Below are 19,455 nucleotides of genomic sequence, written 5' to 3'. Positions count from 1 at the left end.
GGTACCCTGGAGGAGTGGGGACCCCTTCAATCAAGTGGTCCCCCCCCCCCCCCCCCAGCCACCCAAGGGCCAGGGGTGAAGCCCGAGGCTGTCCCCCCCCATCCAATGGCTGCGGATGGGAGGCTGATAGCCTTGAGAAAAATGACAAGAATATTGTTTTTTTCCAGTAGTACTACAAGTCCCAGCAAGCCTACCCCGCAAGCTGGTACTTGGAGAACCACAAGTACCAGCATGCGGGAGAAAAACGGGCCCGCTGGTACCTGTAGTACTACTGGAAAAAAAATACCCAAATAAAAACAGGAGACAGACACCTTGATAGTAAAACTTTATTTCATACGTCGACACACACATACTTACCTATGTTCACATGCCGACATCGGTCCTCTTCTCCAAGTAGAATCCACGGATACCTGAAAAGAAAAGATAAATATACTCACCTCAACCAGGGTCCAGAGATAAATCCACGAACTTGTAAAAAAAACAAAACCGGACACCCGACCAAACGGACTGAAAGGGGTCCCATGCTTACACATGGGACCCCTATCCCCGAATGCTGAGACCGCTCCGTGACAGCTGTCACAGAAAGGTCCCTTCAGCCAATCAGGAAGCGCTACTTCGTGGCGCTCACCTGATTGGCTGTGCGCTGTCTGAACTGTCAGACAGCGCATCGCAAAGCCTCTCCATTATATTCAATGGTGGGAACTTAGCCGTCTGCGGGGGTTACCCGCGGTCAGCCGCTGACCGGCGGGTGACCCCACCGCTAGCCGCAAAGTTCCCACCACTGAATATAATGGAGGGCGCTGTGCGATGCGCTGTCTGAGTTCAGACAGCGCACAGCCAATCAGGTGAGCGCCACGAAGTAGCGCTTCCTGATTGGCTGAAGGGACCTTTCTGTGACAGCTGTCACGGAGCGGTCTCAGCATTCGGGGATAGGGGTCCCATGTGTAAGCATGGGACCCCTTTCAGTCCGTTTGGTCGGGTGTCCGTTTTTTTTTTTTTTTTTTACAAGTCCGTGGATTTATCTCTGGACCCTGGTTGAGGTGAGTATATTTATCTTTTCTTTTCAGGTATCCGTGGATTCTACTTGGAGAAGAGGACCGATGTCGGCGTGTGAACATAGGTAAGTATGTGTGTGTCGACGTATGAAATAAAGTTTTACTATCAAGGTGTCTGTCTCCTGTTTTTATTTGGGTATTTTTTTTCCAGTAGTACTACAGGTACCAGCGGGCCCGTTTTTCTCCCGCATGCTGGTACTTGTGGTTCTCCAAGTACCAGCTTGCGGGGGAGGCTTGCTGGGACTTGTAGTTCTTCTGGGAAAAACAATATTCTCTAATTTTACCAAGGCTATCAGCCTCCCATCCGCAGCCCTTGGATGGGGGGGACAGCCTCGGGCTTCACCCCTGGCCCTTTTGTGGCTGGGGGGGGGGACCCCTTGATTGAAGGGGTCCCCACTCCCCCAGGGTACCCCGGCCAGGGGTGACTAGTTGGATATTTAATGCCACGGCCGCAGGGCACTGTATTAAAGTGACCCCCGGCTGTGGCATTATCTGTCCAGCTAGTGGAGCCCGATGCTGGTGTGAAAAATACTGGGGACCCCTACTTGTTTTGTCCACCGTATTTTTTGCACCAGCACCAGGCGCAGAGCCCGGTGCTGGTTTTAAAAATACGGGGGATCCTCTGTCAAATTTTTCCCCGCATTTTTAGAACCAGGACCAGCTCGAAGAGCCCGAGGCTGGTTATGCTTTGGAGGGGGGGACCCCACGCCATTTTTTTCCGGGATTTTACCATTCCATCTATAAAAAATAAATAAATAAATAAATATTATTTTTAAAAATATATAAATAATACTTGTGCCTCCAAAAAAGACAAACCAAGTACCTAATCCCTTCTAATATAAATAGATCTGATATTACCAAGAAAAAAAACCACAAAAAAAACATGTTTTAAATTTTTTTTATTGGTTTCACCCTCCAAAGTGTGGCGGATTGAAAATGACGAATTTGCTGTCTAAAAGCACTGTTGTCGAATTTCCAAACTTGAATTGAATACACTTTGGTCGAATTGCAGCACTTGTATCATTGCAGAAAAGTCGAATTTGCAAAAAGTCGAATTTCAAAAAGTCGAATTTTGAAAGTCCGTTTTTTTGACGGAAAGTACTGAACTGCATTGACAAATTTTTTTTTTTGTCGTAAATGTCCCGAAATTCGACAATTTCGGGAATTCGACCGCAATTGCATATACCCCTCTGACTGTAATGCTTTATCTATTTAAATAGCTGCCTGCCTCCGAATGTGACTGATACAAGCTGCATATACTATGCTACTTTATTGTGTCTTGTGAGTGGGAAATACATCAGGATTCATTGTTATAGCTGCAATGCTGCTTTTGCATCATCAGGACTTTGTATTTCAAATGATTTGGATCAAATTAAAATCTTTCTAACATTGTTTTTATTTTCCAATTTAAGATTTTAGATTTTTAATAACAATTTTTAGCAAGGACTATGAGGCAAATGTATTATCTTTGTTGTTTAGTGAGTTGGGAGTAGGCCCATTTGTGTAGCAGAAAAGATGCAAATGTGTGCTAACAATATATGCTAACAATGGGGGTCATTCCGAGTTGATCACTCGCTAGCTAGTTTTAGCAGCCGTGCAAACGCTATGCTGCCACCCACTGGGGAGTGTATTTTAGCTTAGCAAAAGTACGAACGCATGTGCAGACGAGCTCTGCAAAAACAGTTTGTGCAGTTTCAGAGTAACTCTGAACCTACTCCGCGCTTGCGATCACTTCAGCCTATTCGTGTCCGAATTTGACATCATACACCCGCCCAGCGAACGCCCAGCCACACCTGCGTTTTTTCAGACACGCCTGCGTTTTTGCAAACACTCCCTGAAAATGGTCAGTTGACACCCAGAAACGACCCCTTCATGTCCATCTTCTTGAGGCCAGCAGCTTTGCGAAGGACAACTTTGCTAGAACCTGATCACAACCACAAAGAGCTTTGTACCCGTACGTCGCGCATGCGCATTGCGGGGCATACGTATGCGCAGAAATGCAGTTTTTTTACCAGATCACTGCGCTGCGAAAATCAGTAGCGAGCGATCAACTCGGAATGACCCCCAATGTGTACATGCTAACAATGGGGGTCATTCCGAGTTGATCGCTAGCTGCCATTGTTCGCAGCGCAGCGATCAGGCTAAAAAAATGCATTTCTGCGCATGCGTATGCACCGCAATGCGCAGGCGTGTCGTACAGGTACAATGAGCATCGTGGGTTTGCACAGGGTCTAGCGAACATTCCTGTCGCACGGCCGAACACAGGAAGATTGACATGAAGTGGGCGTTTCTGGGTGTGAACTGACCGTTTTCAGGGAGAGCTTAGAAAAATGCAGGCTTGGCAGAACAAACGAAGGCGTGGCTGGGCGTTCGCTGGCCGGGTATGTGACGTCAAAAGCCGTCCCTCCATTGTTAGAATCAACACACACGAAGAGTAACTACAGGGCTGGTCTTGTTTTGCACAAAAAGATTTTGCAGGCGCTCTGCTGCACAAGCGTTCGCACTTCTGCAGAGAAAAAATACACTCCCCAGTGGGTGGCGACAATGCGTTTGCATGGCTGCTAAAAACTGCTAGCGAGAGATCAACTCAGAATGACCCCCAATATGCAAGTCTAAGAGAAAAGTCTATATTGAGATTTCCTCTCACCCGACATCTGCGCCTCTGTATGTTAGGTTAAGTGGAAAGTGTGAGTTAAGCGGTTACCAAACAGTCTATGTGCTGTAAAATCAGCGAGAAAAGGCACCTTCTGTGGTTTAATGCTCAAGGAAACCCATGCATTCCGCATTTTACGTGGAATATATTGGTTAGATGGCCTAATTCAGGGTTGATCGCAAAAGCGAAATCTTTCTCTAATGGGCAAAACCATGTAGCACTGCATGGGCCAAATATAACAGGTGCAGAGAGAGTTAGATTTGGGTGGGTTATATTGTTTCTATGCAGGGTAAAAACTGACTGCTTTATTTTTACACTGCAATGTAGAATGCAGATTGAGCACACCCCTCCCAAATCTAACTCTCTCTGCACATGTTATATCTGCCTCCCCTGCAGTGCACATGGGCCCTCATTCCGAGTCGTTCGCTCGGTAATTTTCTTCGCATCGCAGCGTTTTTCTGCTTAGTACGCATGCGCAATGTTCGCACTGCGACTGCGCCAAGTAATTTTGCTATGAAGATAGTTTTTTTACTCACGGCTTTTTGTTCGCTCCGGCGATCGTAATGTGATTGACAGGAAATGGGTGTTACTGGGCGGAAACACTGCGTTTTATGGGCGTGTGGATAAAAACGCTACCGTTTCCGGAAACAACGCGGGAGTGGCTGGAGAAACGGGGGAGTGTCTGGGCGAACGCTGGGTGTGTTTATGACGTCAAACCAGGAACGACAAGCACTGAACTGATCGCAGATGCCGAGTAAGTCTGAAGCTACTAAGTAGTTTGTAATCGCAATATTGCGAATACATCGTTCGCAATTTTAAGAAGCTAAGATACACTCCCAGTAGGCGGCGGCTTAGCGTGTGTAACTCTGCTAAAATCGCCTTGCGAGCGAACAACTCGGAATGAGGGCCATGGTTTTGCCCATTAGAAAAAGATTTTGCTTTTGCGGTCAACCCTGATTTAGACCCAGAGAGCGATATCCCTGTGTGTGGAGAAGGCTGTTTTTTTATTGAATTCTGGGTGTGAAACCTGGAGCTGTTCCCGCTGACAAAACCCTCGGCTAATTGGATTCCCCCCTTAGTGAGCAAGGAATTGCTTCATCACTCAATTATGTATTTTAACCCTAATTCCAAGTGTTCCTATTAAATATAGTATCTTTATCAGTACCAGAGGGCCATTTGTTTGCATGAAATGAAATAAGTCAGCAAGTCATAATTTGGGATGTTTTTTGGAGCCCATAGTCTATTTATGTTTGTTTAAAATTTGCTTTCCTGGACAGTTCCTATCTTTAAAAGGAGGTTTTGTATATAAATAGACCAGCGGAATACAAGGCAGCGTCCTGATAAGCAATTTGCAGACTTGCCAAATTGTTTTAGATACCAGAGATGTTCCCAAGATTTAAAGATTTGACCCTGGAATAGCTGTTTGTCAGTGTCAATAAATAGTCTAAAAATCTGAGGGGACCTATTAATTACATATTTAATGTGATCTGGGTGCGATATTAGTGCCCGGGGTCGCATTACAATATGCGATTACAGCGACGGGATGTATTAAGAACCACCAAGCCTGTCACTGCGATATGCTCAGTGAGCTGCCATAGGTGCTGCACATGTGCGGTCCTGCGGACTGCACATTCACGGCGGCCATTTCCGTAAATGGTTCTGGGGAAGCCCTCCAGAACTACATATGCGGTGAGTAGCCCATAGGCTACAACAGGCTACCTCCATCTTCAGATGGCGGTAGCTGTGGAGGTCAGTCTTCGGCTTTGCACTCAGGAAATTGATAAATCTGTCAGCATCGCATCCCCCATAGATCCATCGATAGGGGATGCAGCTGCCGGTGGTAATGGAAGGATCACAGCAGGTGTCGAAGATACATTCGGTTATGGATGCACAAAGTCAACATTGTGAAAAGGTCAGCAGGTTCAAAATGTCGACACAGAAATGGTCCACACATCAAATGGTCGACATGAGTTTTTCATGGGTTTTTTTCTGTGTCAACTTTTACTTTAGAGCACATGGAACTTCAGTTAGTGTACTGTGTCCCCTCTCATGGCTCGCTCTGCTCTCCAGGGTACAGTTACCAATTGTAGTCCACGTGGATGGTAAAGTTGATTTAAACAAACAAACAAAAAAACACCTCATGTCGACCATATGCTGTGTCGACCATTTAACACGTTGACCTTTTGACTGTGGAGCAGGGGGAAGGCCCTTCAGCACTACTAGGGACAAAAAGAGAGAGACCTCCCCTCCGTCTTACCCCCCCTCCCTCTACCTGTGGTAAAATGTGCTGCAAACTTCTCTGGTGATGTCAGTGTTTCCTAGTGATTCTTTTGGCTGCCTCACCTGTGTGTAAGCAGAAGGCGCACTTTAAAATTGGTTGAACAAACCCTCCCCAAAACTTTGATCTTATTTTTTAAGAATTTCTCATTGATCAGTTAAAATAGTGAATATGTTGGTAGAGCCGGGTGTCAGGTGATTGAATGGCAGACAATCAAATGACGCATCAAATCATTTTCCACACTGTCTAAAGATGTGTACACAGCTGGCCAATGGCCAATCTGCTGACCTATCTGGTGATTGTTAACATACACACTTACCAATCGCCTGCCCGATGTGTCGTTCCTGACGTCACAACTGGACGGGCATTTAAATGTGCCCACCCAATTGAGACGCCAGTCACTGCCGGTCCCTGCAGCAAATGTGCCGACCGCGTCTACAAACAGCCAGATGCACCGATATATCTGTATATATATTGGCTGTGCTGCAGTGCTGAACAGCGTTCACAGACGTATCAGGGGTACACATCCACCGACTAGCTAACGATGTATCAGACATTTGATTGAACGGGTGTAGTATGGGATGCCGGCGGCCGGGCTCCCGGCGACCAGCATACCGGCGCCGGGAGCCCGACCGCCGGCATACCGACAGTGTGGCGAGCGCAAATGAGCCCCTTGCGGGCGTGGACCCCCACGAGGGAGAATAGCTGTCGGTATGCCGGGTGTCGGGATCCCGGCGCCGGTATACTGTGCGCCGGGATCCCGACATTCGGCATACTGAAGACCACCCGATTGAACGCCTGATACATTGCTCAATGTGTATGCAGCTTAAGAGAGGTCCAACTGGTTCATGATTTACAGTGTTCCCTGGCTGGTTACAAGATCGGCTTCCTCAGGTGATGGAAGTCCACCCTATTTATCATAGTGTACGTTTGGCCACCTGCTACTTAAATACTGTGCCCCATTTCTATCAAAACAATTGGCCTAATTCAGAGTTGATCGCAGCAGCAAATTTGTTAGCAGTTGATCAAAACCATGTGCACTGCAGGTGGGGCAGATATAACGTGCAGAGAGAGTTAGATTTGGGTGGGGTGTGTTCAAACTGAAATTTAAATTGCAGTGTAAAATTAGAAGCCAGTATTTACCCTGCACAGAAACAAAATAGCCCACCCAAATCTAACTCTTTCTGCACGTTATATCTGCCCCACCTGCAGTACACAGGGTTTTGCCCAACTGCAAAAAAATTTGCTGCTACGATCAGGTTTGAATTACCCCCAAAGTTCTGATTAGTATAGTAATGTTATAAAAAGCAAAGATATAGTGCACCTTACAGTGACTGTAAGCTCAATGGCATCATGTATATGTGGGTTGGCTTGAGTAGCAACGGTATAACATCTGTAGAGCATTGAATGTACAGACCCTCTTCTTTCCCCAGTGCCCAAAGCTGCGCCGTAATGCTTTCGAGCTGAGGATGCTAGATAAGTCGTTCCATCATCTGGCAGCTGAGACGGAACAGGAAATGGAGGAGTGGTTGCTGACATTGAAGAAAATCATTCAGTTCAACACAGACAGCCTGGTGCAAGAGAAGAAATACACAGCGGATGCTGCTCAAGGTTAAAGAATGACCATATGCTGGTTAAAGATTTATGTGTAATATTAATGTGCATTAAAGGTTAATAGGGACAGCAAACGTTTTTTGGTACTGACTGAACAAATAACTGACCATTATTGCTGTATTTGTAAGTTTGTTTATTACGGGGCTGATTCACCAAAACGCCATCCAACCGCAAATATTATAAAAGGATGCGGACGTATGTGTAGCGCCTGTCCTGCGCATGCGCCCTCATTTTCTGCGGGATGGGGGGTGGGGGAGCTGCAGTAAATGAAATGCCTCTGACTGTCAATCAGGCAGAGGCGTTCGTGGGGTGTGGATGGCAACACTCCGTTTCCTAGGCGGAGATGTAGTGTTGCAGGGGCATGTCTAAAACCAGGGGGGGGGGTGGCGTGAACAGTGGCGTGTGTGTGATCGCGGCGGCTGCGTGATGTCACACGCAGCCGCCGCGATCTGAAAGAATTTGCAAACCAACCTGACTCAGGCCCAATGTTCACTTATTACTGGCTCAGCAAACAACGTGTCCACTAACAAACAGACGTCCTTATTTCTACATACATAGGTATAAGAAGGAATCTAAAGCTCCTAAATACATATTTCTCTAACGTCCTAGAGGATGCTGGGGACTCCGTAAGGACCATGGGGATAGACGGGCTCCGCAGGAGACATGGGCACTTTAAGAAAGAATTTAGTTCCTGGTGTGCACTGGCTCCTCCCTCTATGCCCCTTCTCCAGACCTCAGTTTGATACTGTGCCCAGACGAGCTGGGTGCTTTTCAGTGAGCTCTCCTGAGAGAAAGTATTTTGTTAGGTTTTTTATTTTCAGGGAGCTCTGCTGGCAACAGACTCCTTGCATCGTGGGACTGAGGGGAGAGAAGCAGCCCTACTCTCTGAAGCTAGGTCCTGCTTCTTAGGCTACTGGACACCATTAGCTCCAGAGGGATTGGTACGCAGGATCTCACCCTCGCCGTCCGTCCCGGAGCCGCACCGCCGTCCCCCTCGCAGAGCCGGAAGATAGAAGCCGGGTGAGTATGAGAAGAAAAGAAGACTTCTGAGGCGGCAGAAGACTTCATGATCTTCACTGAGGTAACGCACAGCACTGCAGCTGTGCGCCATTGCTCCCACACACCTCACATACTCCGGTCACTGTAAGGGTGCAGGGGGGGGGGGGGGGGGGCGCCCTGGGCAGCAATATAAACCTCTTATTTGGCAAAAGGAGCATATATACAGCTGGACACTGTATATATGCATGAGCCCCCGCCAATTTTACACTTTTAGTGGGACAGAAGCCCGCCGTCGAGGGGGCGGGGCTTCTCCCTCAGCACTCACCAGCGCCATGTTTTTCTCCACAGCACCGCTGAGAGGAAGCTCCCCGGACTCTCCCCTGCTTATACCACGGTAGAAGAGAGGGTTTTAAAGAAGAGGGGGGGGCACATAATTAGGCGCAGATTATAACGGCGCTACTGGGTAAACATTAAATTGCTGTGTTTTTTCCTGGATCATATAGCGCTGGGGTGTGTGCTGGCAAACTCTCTCTCTGTCTCTCCAAAGGGCCTTGTGGGGGAATTATCTTCAGATGAGCATTCCCTGAGTGTGTGGTGTGTCGGTACGTGTGTGTCGACGTGTCTGAGGTAAAAGGCTCTCCTAAGGAGGAGATGGAGCAAATGTGTGTGTGAGTGGTGTCTCCGTCGACAACGCCAACACCTGATTGGATATGTGAAATAAAGTGCTGAGGTAAATTTATTGCACAAAAGATTAGAGAACAGACAGTTAATCTACACAGGTCTGTCCCTATGTCGCAGAGACCTTCAGAGTCTCACAATGCTCACTATCCAAAATAATAGACACTGATATCGACACGGAGTCTGACTCCAGTGTCGACTACGATAATGCAAAGTTACAGCCAAAACTGGCAGAAAAGTATTCAATATATGATTATTGTAATAAAAGATGTTTTGCATATCACTGATGACTCATCTGTCCCTGACACGAGGGTACACATGTTTAAGGGGAAGAAAGCTGAGGTAAATTTCCCTCCTCTCATGAAGAAAAAGAGCGGGAATCTCCAGACAAGAAGCTGCAGCTTCCCAAAAATAATTCTCAGGGAGTATCCTTTCCCTACTAGGGCCAGGATACGTGGGGAATCTTCCCCTAGGGTGGACAAAGCTTGTCACGTTTACCCAAAAGGTAGCGCTGACTAAACAGCTATCCTCAGGGATCCTGCAGATAGCTTGCAGTAAAAGTACTTTGAAGTCCATTTACACACATTCTGGTACACTACTCAGACCGGCGATTGTGTCGGCATGGGTTTATAGCGCTGTAGCAGCGTGGACAGATACCTTATCAGCGGAGATTGAAACCCTAGATAAGGATACCATGGTATTGACCCTAGTATATGTATATGTATATATATATATATATATATAAGATGCTGTCTTATATATATATATATATATATATATATAAAATATGCCCAAAGAGACATTAGTCTACTGGGTTCTAGAGTCAACGCTATGTCGATTTCTGCTAGAAGTGTCCTGTGGAACATGCAATGGACAGGTGATGCCGGCTAAAAAAGGCATATGGAAGGTTTACCTTACAAGGCTGAGGAATTGTGTGGAGAAGGGCTCTCGGACCTGGTCTCCACAGCTATAGCTGGTAATTCTGATCTTTTGCCTTACATTCCCTCACAGCCTAAGAAAGCACAACATTATCAAATGCAGTCCTTTCGGTCGCAGAATAACAAGAAAGTACGAGGAGCTTCCTTTCTTACCAGAGGTAAGGGTACAGGGCACAGCTAGTTCCAAGGAACAGAAGTCCTCCCCGGCCTCTACTACATCCAACGCATGACGCTGGAGCTCCGCTAAGGGAGTCCGCCCCAGTGGGAGCACATCTTCGACTCTTCAGCCACATCTGAGTTCACTCACAGGTGGTTCCCGGGGCAATAAAAAATAAGATTTTACTCACCGGTAAATCTATTTCTCGTAGTCCGTAGTGGATGCTGGGACTCCGTAAGGACCATGGGGATTAGCGGCTCCGCAGGAGACTGGGCACAACTAAAGAAAGCTTTAGGACTACCTGGTGTGCACTGGCTCCTCCCACTAAGACCCTCCTCCAGACCTCAGTTAGGATACTGTGCCCGGAAGAGCTGACACAATAAGGGAATTCCGGAGGAAGTTATCCCTACGCTATTTGAAGCTAGGAAAGAAGTGAACGCAAACCATTATCACCGCATATGGCGGAAATATGTTGCGTACTGTGAGGCCAGGAAGGCCCCAAAGGAGAAATTTTAGCTAGGTCGATTTCTGCACTTCCTACAGTCAGAGGTGACTATGGGCCTAAAATTGGGTTCCATTAAGGTCCAGATTTCGGCTCTATCGATTTTCTTCCAAAATTGAACTGGATTCACTGCCTGAAGTTCAGACTTTTGTTAAGGGAGTGCTGCATAGTCAGCCCCCGTTTGTGCCTCCAGTGGCACCGTGGGATCTCAACGTGGTGTTGGATTTCTTGAAGTCGCATTGGGTTGAGCCACTTAAATACGTGGAGCTATAATACCTCACGTGGAAAGTGGTCATTCTGTGGGCCTTGGCGTTGGCCAGGCGTGTATCAGAAATGGCGGCTTTGTCATACAAAAGCCCTTATTTGTATTTTATATGGATAAGGCGGAATTGAGGACTCGTTCCCAATTCCTTCCTAAGGTGGTATAATTTTTTAATGTGAACCAACCTATTGTGGTGCCTGCGGCTACTTGGGACTTGGAGGATTCCAAGTTACTGGATGTAGTCAGGGCCCTGAAAAGTATATGTTTCCAGGACAGCTGGAGTCAGGAAAACCGACTCGCTATTTCTCCTGTATGCACCCAACAAGCTGGGTGCTCCTGCTTCTAAGCAGACGATTGCTCGCTGGATTTGTAGCACGATTCAACTTGCACATTCTGCGGCTGGACTGCCGCACCCTAATTCTGTAAAAGCCCATTCCACGAGAAAAGTGGGCTCTTCTTGGGCGGCTGCCCGAGGGGTCTCGGCTTTACAACTTTGCCAAGCTGATACTTGGTCGGGTTAAAACATTTTTGTAAGAGTCTACAAGTTTGATACCCTGGCTGAGGAGGACCTAGAGTTTGCTCATTTGGTGCTGCAGAGTCATCCGCACTCTCCCGCCCGTTTGGGAGCTTTGGTATAATCCCCATGGTCCTTACGGAGTCCCAGCATCCACTTAGGACGTCAGAGAAAATAAGATTTTACTCACCGGTAAATCTATTTCTCGTAGTCCGTAGTGGATGCTGGGCGCCCATCCCAAGTGCGGATTGTCTGCAATACTTGTTTATAGTTATTGCCTAACTAAAGGGTTATTGTTGAGCCATCTGTTGAGAGGCTCAGTTATATTTCATACTGTTAACTGTGTATAGTATCACGAGTTATATGGTGTGATTGGTGTGGCTGGTATGAGTCTTACCCGGGATTCAAAATCCTTCCTTTTCCTTCAGGATCCGGCGTTCAACCGCCATGCCGTCAACGTCTTGGAGCAGACAGGCCCCCTGCTGCAGCAGGTCCTGTCTGAGCGGCAGAGGCCATGGGTCCTCTGAGTTCATTTCTTGGAGTTCTGGTTACCAAGCTCTTCTTGGCCAACCCGAAACAATGAGTATAGTTCTTACTCCTCTCCTTCTTATTATTCTCATTACCCTGGGTAAGAGAGGCAGAGAAGGGAACACATACACCGACTGGTACACCCACGGTGTTACCAGAGCGTCCACAGCTATCGCCTGAGGGTCCTTGACCTGGCGCAATATCTTTGTAACTTTTAGTTGAGGCGGGACGCCATCATGTCCACCTGTGGCCTTTCCCAACGGTGTACAATCATTTGGAAGACTTCTGGATGAAGTCCCCACTCTCCCGGGTGGAGGTTTCTTAGTTGTCCACTCCGGGAATGAACACTGCTGACAGTGCTAACACATGGTTTTCCGCCCATCGGAGAATCCTTGTGGCGTCTGCCATCGCCATCCTGCTTCTTGTGCCGCCCTGTCGGTTTACATGAGCGACCGCCGTGATGTTGTCTGACTGGATCAGCACCGGCCGGTGTTGAAGCAGGGGTCTAGCCTGACTTAGGGCATTGTAAATGGCCCTCAGTTCCAGAATATTTATGTGTAGGGAAGTCTCCTGACTTTTCCATAGCCTTGGAAGTTCCTTCCCTGTGTGACTGCCCCCCAGCCTCGAAGGCTGGCATCCGTGGCCACCAGGACCCAGTCCTGTATGCCGAATCTGCGGCCCCCTAGAAGATGAGCACTCTGCAGCCACCACAACAGCGACACCCTGGCCCTTGGAGACAGGGTTATCCGCCGATGCATCTGAAGATGCGACCCGGACCACTTGTCCAACAGATCCCACTGGAAAATCCTTGCATGGGACCTGGCGAATGGTATTTCTTCGTAAGAAGCTACCATCTTTCCCAGGGCTCACGTGCATTGATGCACCGACACCTATATACGTATTAGGAGGTCTCTGTCTAGAGACAACAACTCCTTGGACTTCTCCTCCGGGAGAAACCCTTTTTTATCCTGTTCTGTGTCCAGAACCATACCCAGGAACAGTAGAGGCGTCGTAGGAACCAGCTGCGACTTTGGAATATTTAGAATCCAGCCGTGCTGTTGTAGCACTTCCCGAGATAGTGCTACTCCGACGAACAACTGCTCCCTGGACCTCGCCTTTATAAGGAGATCGTCCAAGTACGGGATAATTATTTCGGCCATTACCTTGGTAAATACCTCGGTGCCGGGGACAGACCAACGGCAACGTCTGGAATTGGTAATGACAATCCTGTACCACAATATTGAGGTACTCCTGGTGAAGAGGGTAAATAGGGACATGCAGGTAATCATCCTTGATGTCCAGTGATACCATGAAATTCTCCAGGCTTGCAATAATCGCCCTGAGCGATTCCATTTTGAACTTGAACCTTCGTATATAAGTGTTCAAGGCTTTCAATTTTAGAATGGGCCTCACCGAACCGTCTGGTTTCGGTACCACAACATTTTGGAATAGTAACCCCGGCCTTGTTGAAGGAGGGGTACCTTGCTTTCACCTGCTGGAAGTACAGCTTGTGAATTGCCGCAAGTACTACCTTTCTCCGAGGGCAGCCGGCAAGGCTGATGTGAGGTAACGGCGAGGGGGAGTCGCCTCGAACTCCAGCCTGTATCCCTGTGATACTATTTGCAGAACCTAGAGATCCACCTGTGGGCAAGCCCACTGGTCCCTGAAGTTCCCGAGACGCGCCCCTACCGCACCTGTCTCCACTTGTGGAGCCCCAGCGTCATGCGGTGGACTCAGAGGAAGCGGGGGAAGATTTTTGATCCTGGGAACTGGCTGCTGGTGCAGCTTTTTTCCTTCTTCCCTTGTCTCTGTGCAGAAAGGAAGCGCCTTTGACCCGTTTGCATTTCTGAAGCCGAAAGGACTGTACCTGAAAATACGGTGCTTTCTTAGGCTGTGAGGAAACCTGAGGTAAAAAATTTTCTTCCCAGCTGTTGCTGTGGATACGAGGTCCCAGAGACCATCCCCAAACAATTCCTCACCCTTATAAGGCAGAATCTCCATGTGCCTTTTACAGGCAGCATCACCTGTCCACTGCCGGGTTTCTAATACCCTCCTGGCAGAATGGACATTGCATTAATTCTGGATGCCAGCCGGCAAATATCCCTCTGTGCATCCTTTATATATAAGACAACGTCTTAAATATGCTCAATGTTAGCAAAATATTATCCCTGTCTTAGCGTATTAATATTATCTGACAGGTTATCAGACCACGCTGCAGCAGCCCTATTTATGCTGAGGCAATTGCAGGTCTCAGTATATAACCTGAGTGTGTAAATACAGACTTCAGGATCGCCTCCTGCTTTTTATCAGCAGGTTCCTTCAAGGTGGCCGTACCCTAAGACGGCAGTGCCACCTTTTGACAAACGTGTGAGCGCCTTATCCACCCTAAGGGATATCTCCCAACGTGACCTGTCCTCTGGCGGGAAAGGGTACGCCATCAGTAACTTTTTAGAAATTACCAGTTTCTTATCGGGGGAAACCACGCTTCTTTACACACTTCATTCATTCATCTGATGGGGGAACAAAACACTGGCTGCTTTTTCTCCCCAAAAATAAAACCCCTTTTATGTGGTACTTGGGTTCATGTCAGAAAATGCGTAACACATTTTTCATTGCCGAGATCATGTAACGGATGTTCCTAGTTGATTGTGTATATGTCTCAACCTCGTCGCCACTGGAGTCAGACTCCGTGTCGACATCTGTGTCTGCCATCTGAGGTAACGGGCGTTTTTTGAGCCCCTGATGGCCTTTGAGACGCCTGGGCAGGCGCGGGCTGAGAAGCCGGCTGTCCCACAGCTGTTACGTCATCCAGCCTTTTATGTAAGGAGTTGACACTGTCGGTTAATACCTTCCACCTATCCATCCACTCTGGTGTCGGCCCCACAGGGGGCGACATCCCATTTATCGGCCTCTGCTCCGCCTCCACGTAACCTTCCTCATCCAACATGTCGACACAGCCGTGCCGGCACACCGCACACACACACGGAATGCTCTGACTGAGGACAGGACCCCACAAAGTCCTTTGGGGAGACAGAGAGAGAGTATGCCAGCACACACCAGAGCGCTATATAATGCAGGGATTAACACTATAACTGAGTGATTTTTCCCCAAATAGCTGCTTGTATACATATATTGCGCCTAAATTTAGTGCCCCCCCTCTCTTTTTAACCCTTTGAGCCTGAAAACTACAGGGGAGAGCCTGGGGAGCTGTCTTCCAGCTGCACTGTGAAGAGAAAATGGCGCCAGTGTGCTGAGGGAGAAGCCCCGCCCCTTTTTCAACTGACTTTCTCCCGCTTTTTCTGGAATACTGGCAGGGGTAATTTTACATCTATATAGCCTCTAGGACTATATATGATGTAGATTTGCCAGCCAAGGTGTCATATATTGCCCTCAGGGCGCCCCCCCCCCCCCCCCCCCCCCCCAGCGCCCTGCACCCATCAGTGACCGGAGTGTGAGGTGTACATGAGGAGCAATGGCGCACAGCTGCAGTGCTGTGCGCTACCTTGGTGAAGACCGTAGTCTTCTGCCGCCGATTTTCCGGACTCTTCATGCTTCTGGCTCTGTAAGGGGGACGGCGGCGCGGCTCCGGGAACGAACACCAAGGTCGGGTTCTGCGGTCGATCCCTCTGGAGCTAATGGTGTCCAGTAGCCTAAGAAGCCCAAACTACCACCTGTTAGGTAGGTTCGCTTCTTCTCCCCTTAGTCCCTCACTGCAGTGAGTCTCTTGCCAGCAGATCTCACTGTAAAATAAAAAACTTAAATATACTTTCTTTCTAGGAGCTCAGGAGAGCCCCTAGTGTGCATCCAGCTCAGCCGGGCACAAGAATCTAACTGAGGTCTGGAGGAGGGTCTTAGTGGGAGGAGCCAGTGCACACCAGGTAGTCCTAAAGCTTTCTTTAGTTGTGCCCAGTCTCCTGCGGAGCCGCTAATCCCCATGGTCCTTACGGAGTCCCAGCATCCACTTAGGACGTCAGAGAAAATTGTTTCTCAGGGTTACAAGCTGGAATTCGAAAGGTGCCTCCTCGCCGGTTTTTCCTTATCGGACCTACCGGCTTCTCCCCCAGGAAGGGAGATAATATTAAATACAATTCACACATTGTATCTCCAACAGGTGGTGCTCAAGGTTCCCCTCCTGCAACAAGGAAGGCGATATGACTCAACCTTGGCTGTAGTCCCGAAACCGTACGGTTCGGTCAGACCTATTTTTAAAATTAAAATCTCTGAACCTATACGGGAAAAGGTTCAAATTTAAAGTGGAATCGCCCAGAGCGATCATCGCCAGCCTGGAAGGGGGGGATTTGATGGTGTATCTAAACATAAAGGCTGCATACCTTCATGTTCCCATTTATCCACCCCATCAGGCGTACCTGACAATTGCGGTACAGGATTGTCATTACCAATTTCAGGGTAATTGGCGGAAATAATGGTGCTCCTACGCAAGCAAGGAGTCACAGTTGTCCCATACTTGGACGATCTCCTAATAAGGGCGAGATCAAAAGAGCAGTTGTTGAACAGCCTGTCACTTTCGCTGAAGGTGTCACAGCAACACGGCTGGATTCTCAATTTCCCGAGGTCACAGTTGGTTCCTATAACTCGTCTGCCCGTCTGGGTATGATTCTGGATACAGACCAGAAATGGGTTTACCTTCAGATAGAGAAGGCCCAGGAACTCATGACTCTAGTCAGGGACCTATTGAAACCAAGACAGGTGTCAGTGCATCACTGCACTCGAGTCCTGGGAAAAACATTCCCTTCAGCAGGTTCCATGCGAGGACTTCCCAATGGGACCTACTGGACAAGTGGTCCGGGTCACATCTACAGATTCATCAGTTGATCACCCTATCCCCCAGGGCCAGGGTATCTCTCCTGTGGTGGCTGCAGAGTGCTCACCTTCTAGAGGGCCGCAGATTCGGCATTCAGGACTAGATCCTGGTGACCACGGACGCGAGCCTCTGAGGCTGGGGAGCAGTCACACAGGGAAGAAATTTCCAAGGTCTGTGGTCAAGTCAAGAGACTTGTCTTCACATCAACATATTGGAACTAAGGGCCATATACAACGCCCTACGTCAAGCGGAGACCTTTCTTCGCGACCAACCGGTTCTGATCCAGTCAGACAACGTCACAGCAGTAGCTCATGTAAACCGCCAAGGCGGCACAAGGAGCAGAGTGGCGATGGCGAAAGCCACCAGAATTCTTCGCTGGGCGGAGAATCATGTAAGAGCACTGTCAACAGTGTTCATTCCGGAAGTGAACAACTGGGAAGCAGACTTCCTCACCAGACATACGTCCTGGAGAGTGGAGACTTCATCAGGAAGTCTTCGCACAGATTGCAGTTCGGTGGGGACTGCCATAGATAGACAGGATGGCGTCCCGCCTCAACAAAAAGCTGCAGAGTTATTGCGCCTGGTCAAGAGACCCTCAGGCAGTAGCGGTAGATGCCCTAGTGACACTGTGGGTGTTCCAGTCAGTCTATGTATTTCCTCCTCTTCCTCTCATACCCAAGGGTTGAGAATAATAAGAAAAAGGAGGAGTGAGAACAATCCTCATTGTTCCAGATTGGCCACAAAGGATCTGGTATCCGGATCTGCAGGAAATGCTTACAGAAAATCCGTGGCCTCTTCCTCTAAGTCAGGACCTGTTGCAACAGGGCCCATGTCTGTTCCAAGACTTACCGCGGCTGCGTTTGACGGCATGGCGGTTGAACGCCGGATCCTAGCGGAAAAAGGCATTCCGGATGTGTTCATTCCTACGCTGATAAAGGCTAGGAAGGACGTGACATCTTAACATTATCACCGTATATGGCGAAAATATGTTTCTTGGTGTGAGGCCAGGAATGCTCCTACGGAAGAATTCCATCTGGGCCGTTTCCTTCACTTCCTACAAACTGGAGTGAATTTGGGCATAAAAAACTTAGGCTCCATTAAGGTTCAGATTTCGGCCCTATCCATTTTCTTTCAAAAAGAGTTGGCTTCTCTACCAGAAGTTCAGACGTTTGTAAAAGGAGTGCTGCATATTCAGCCTCCTTTTGTGCCTCCGGTGGCACCTTGGGATCTTAACGTGGTGTTAAGTTTCCTAAAGTCACACTGGTTTGAACCACTTAAAACGGCGGAGTGAAAATATCTCACGTGGAAGGTGGTCATGTTATTAGCCTTGGCTTCGGCTAGACGTGTGTCAGAATTAGGGGCTATGGGGTATATGCAATTGCGGTCGAATTCCCGAAATTGTCGAATTTCGGGTCATTTTCGACCAAAAAAAAAAATCGCCTATGCAATTCAGTGCTTTCCGACCAAAAAACGGACTTTCAAATTCGACTTTTTGAAATTCGACTTTTTGCAAATTCGACTTTTCTGCAATGATACAAGTGCTGCAATTCGACCAAAGCATATTCAATTCAAGTTTGGAAATTCGACAGCAGTGCTTTTAGACAGCAAATTCGTCATTTTCAATCCGCCACACTTTGGAGGGTGAAAACAAATAAAAAAATTTTAAACATGTTTTTTTTTGTGTTTTTTTGGGGGGGAATAGCAGATCTATTTATATTAGAAGGGATTAGGTACTTTTTTTTTTTTTTTTGGAGGCACAAATATTATTTATATATTTTTTAAAATATTATTTTTTTTTTTTTTTTTTTTTTATGCTGGAACGGTGAAATCATAAAAAAAAATGGCGTGGGGTCCCCCCTCCAAAGCATAACCAGCCTCGGGCTCTTCGAGCTGGTCCTGGTTCTAAAAATGCGGGGAAAAAATTGACAGGGGATCCCCCGTATTTTTAAAACCAGCACCGGGCTCTGCGCCTGGTGCTGGTGCCAAAAATACGGGGGACAAAAAGAGTAGGGGTCCCCCGTATTTTTAACACCAGCATCGGGCTCCACTAGCTGGACAGATAATGCCACAGCCGGGGGTCACTTTTATGCCGTGCCCTGCGGCCGTGGCATTAAATATCCAACTAGTCACCCCTGGCCGGGGTACCCTGGGGGAGTGGGGACCCCTTCAATCAAGGGGTCCCCCCCCCCAGCCACCCAAGGGCCAGGGGTGAAGCCCGAGGCTGTCCCCCCCCCCATCCAATGGGCTGCGGATGGGGGGGCTGATAGCCTTTTGTGATAATAAAAAGATATTGTTTTTTCCAGCAGTACTACAAGTCCCAGCAAGCCTCCCCCGCAAGCTGGTACTTGGAGAACCACAAGTACCAGCATGCGGGAGAAAAACGGGCCCGCTGGTACCTGTAGTACTACTGGGAAAAAAATACCCAAATAAAAACAGGACACACACACCGTCGACA

At 48.1% G+C, this 19,455-nt stretch overlaps 1 protein-coding gene across 2 annotated transcripts in view; it reads left to right on the top strand.

Moving 5' to 3' along the window:
* Positions 1 to 19,455, top strand: part of DOCK11 (dedicator of cytokinesis 11) — a 981,167-nt gene that overhangs the window by 186,479 nt on the left and 775,233 nt on the right. For both annotated transcript variants that reach the window (XM_063937505.1, XM_063937504.1), the window contains exon 8: positions 7,420 to 7,597. In XM_063937505.1, coding sequence (XP_063793575.1) covers positions 7,420 to 7,597 — 178 coding nt within the window. The remainder of the gene's footprint in view (positions 1 to 7,419; positions 7,598 to 19,455) is intronic.

Source organism: Pseudophryne corroboree, chromosome 8 (assembly GCF_028390025.1).
Source record: "Pseudophryne corroboree isolate aPseCor3 chromosome 8, aPseCor3.hap2, whole genome shotgun sequence".
NCBI classification, from domain to species: Eukaryota; Metazoa; Chordata; class Amphibia; order Anura; family Myobatrachidae; genus Pseudophryne; species Pseudophryne corroboree.
The sequence above is the reverse complement of the archived record's forward strand: the minus strand, read 5'-3'. Positions and strand labels throughout refer to the sequence as shown.